General features: G+C 40.0%; 1 protein-coding gene across 2 annotated transcripts in view; it reads left to right on the top strand.

Annotated features, from left to right (window-relative positions):
• LOC144970426 (uncharacterized) overlaps positions 1 to 2,500 on the top strand; it is a 227,617-nt gene that overhangs the window by 188,702 nt on the left and 36,415 nt on the right. For both annotated transcript variants that reach the window (XM_078910058.1, XM_078910067.1), the window contains one exon: positions 1,424 to 1,519. In XM_078910058.1, the coding sequence (XP_078766184.1) occupies positions 1,424 to 1,519 (96 nt within the window). The remainder of the gene's footprint in view (positions 1 to 1,423; positions 1,520 to 2,500) is intronic.

Consider the following 2,500-nt stretch of genomic DNA (forward strand, 5'->3'; position numbering starts at 1 on the left):
GAGTAGGAAAGTGCCAGAAGAAAATAGAGAATAAAAAATTCACGGCGGCGATGGTGGGTTTGAACTCGCGACCTTACTGGTACGACAACTCCGCCTGGCCTGGAAGTGCGTGATTCTCTACCGTATGAGCTATCCACCACTTCAATAAAATTGGGTTCAAACTCTATGTCTATCTTGAACCAGGCGGAGTTATCGTACTTTTAAGGCGCGGAAAAACCCTGAAAATGACGTGAAAATATGGGTCTTAGTGGGTCTTAGCGTAGCCATCGTTAACTAATAGCCTGACACAAGAACTCACTAGGACTTATAGTTTGACGTCATTTTCTAAGTTTTTACACCGCCTAGTGAGTTGTCGTTAGTAGTGCGCAATGAAACAAGTGATTCCATTGGTTGACCTATTGAATACAACGCACCATTTGTTTTCTTTTGTGGCCAAAGACTTGTCTTTTGACACCATTTTTTGCTCAGTGTCAGGCTATAGGTGAACGGCTACGGTCTTAGTGTCCGGCTATAAGTTGGCGATGGCTACAGTTCTAGTGTCAGGCTATAAGTTGACGATGGCTATGGTTCCAGTGTCAGGCTATAAGTTTACGATGGCTACAGTTCTAGTGTCAGGCTATAAGTTAACGATGGCTATGGTTCCAGTGTCAGGCTATAAGTTTACGATGGCTACAGTTCTAGTGCCAGGCTATAAGTTAACGATGGCTCAGTTCTAGTGCCAGGCTATAAGTTAACGATGGCTACAGTTCTAGTGCCAGGCTATAAGTTAACGATGGCTACAGTTCTAGTGTCATTCTATAAGTTAACGATGGCTACAGTTCTAGTGTCAGGCTGTAAGTTAACGATGGCTACAGTTCCAGTGTCAGGCTATAAGTTAACGATGGCTACAGTTCTAGTGCCAGGCTATAAGTTTACGATGGCTACAGTTCTAGTGTCAGGCTATAAGTTTACGATGGCTACAGTTCTAGTGTCAGGCTATAAGTTAACGATGGCTACAGTTCTAGTGCCAGGCTCTAAGTTAACGATGGCTACAGTTCTAGTGTACGGCTATAAGTTAACGATGGCAACAGTTCTAGTGTCCGGCTCTAAGTTAACGATGGCTACAGTTCTAGTGCCAGGCTATAAGTTAACGATGGCTACAGTTCTAGTGTCAGGCTATAAGTTAACGATGGCTACAGTTCTAGTGTCAGGCTATAAGTTAACTATGGCTACGGTCTGTCTGTGAACGAACACCAAGTTATATTACACTCCACTTACTGTTTTATTGTGATATTATACAAACTAGCATCATGAACTATTGTGTATATCGTATATATAAATATATATCATATATATATATTATGTGTTGTACTAACTTATCCACCACCACCCCCTCCCCCTTCCCCGTCTCCTTCCCCAAAAACAACCTCACCCTTACAACCAGGAGCTCTAGAGGACACATCAGGGCTTCGAGTTCCTGGAGCCGGGCGTGACACCCATAGTTCATCCTCTCAACTCGTGTCCAACAGTGCCTTCGTAGGTTAGTCATGCTGCCTTCTCGTTGTTTGGTTTGCTTTTGGTCATTTGTTTCTTTTTCTTTTAGCATTGTGGGTTTTTTTGGGGGTTTTTTTGTTTATTTTTTTTTTTTTTTGTTTTCTTTTGATTCAATTTTTGTTCTGTTTTTGTTTGTTTGTTTGTTTGTTTGTTTGTTGATTTTTGAGTTTGGTTTTTTTTTTTCCATTTTATTCATTTCGTTTAACGTTGTTGTACGTTTTTTTTCTTTCCTCTATTTTAAACAGTTTGTCTTGGGTTGTTTTTGTTTGTTAGTTTGTTGTTTTCTTGTCTATGTGAGTGTGTGTGTGTGTGTGTGTGTGTGTGTGTGTGTGTGTTTGTGTGTGTGTTGTTTTGTTAGTTAAAAAAAGAAAATTAGTTGCTGTTTTGTTTTGTTTTGTTTTGTTTTTTTTAGGTTTTGTATTCCACACCTCCCATTGTCCCCTTGATAATTCCCACGTCTCGTGTGTACTTTTATATTTCATTGAAATCAAAACATAGGACACCAGTACAATGCTCAACCCCCACCCCCATCTCCACCCACCTCCCCAACCCTTTCCTTGATTTAAACAGAATCCCCCTTTCACCTTCATCCCCCACCCCCCCCCCCCCCCCCCCCCCCCCGACTAGCACAACTCTAACACTTTTATCCCATGACACAACAATAATAATATAATATACAAAATGGACTCCCGTGTGTTACTTCCCCTTCCTTTCTCGCTTCCTCTTCCCGTAGTCGTTTGATGTCACGAAATGATAGCTTTCTTCTCAAACATTTACTTTAACTTTCATTTTCTTCACTAACTGCTACATCATCATCATCATCATCATCATCATCATCATCATCGTCACCTTCATCATCAAGATCAAATATTTATTAGAAAGTGTGAACAATAACCTATGACATATTCTTTAGTTTGTTTTTGTTTTCTTTTTTTTTCTTTTATTTTTATTTTTGTTTTTTGTTTTT

Source organism: Berghia stephanieae, chromosome 1 (genome assembly GCF_034508935.2).
Source record: "Berghia stephanieae isolate SIO BIC M18660-M18661 chromosome 1, UCSD_Bste_1.3, whole genome shotgun sequence".
NCBI classification, from domain to species: Eukaryota; Metazoa; Mollusca; class Gastropoda; order Nudibranchia; family Aeolidiidae; genus Berghia; species Berghia stephanieae.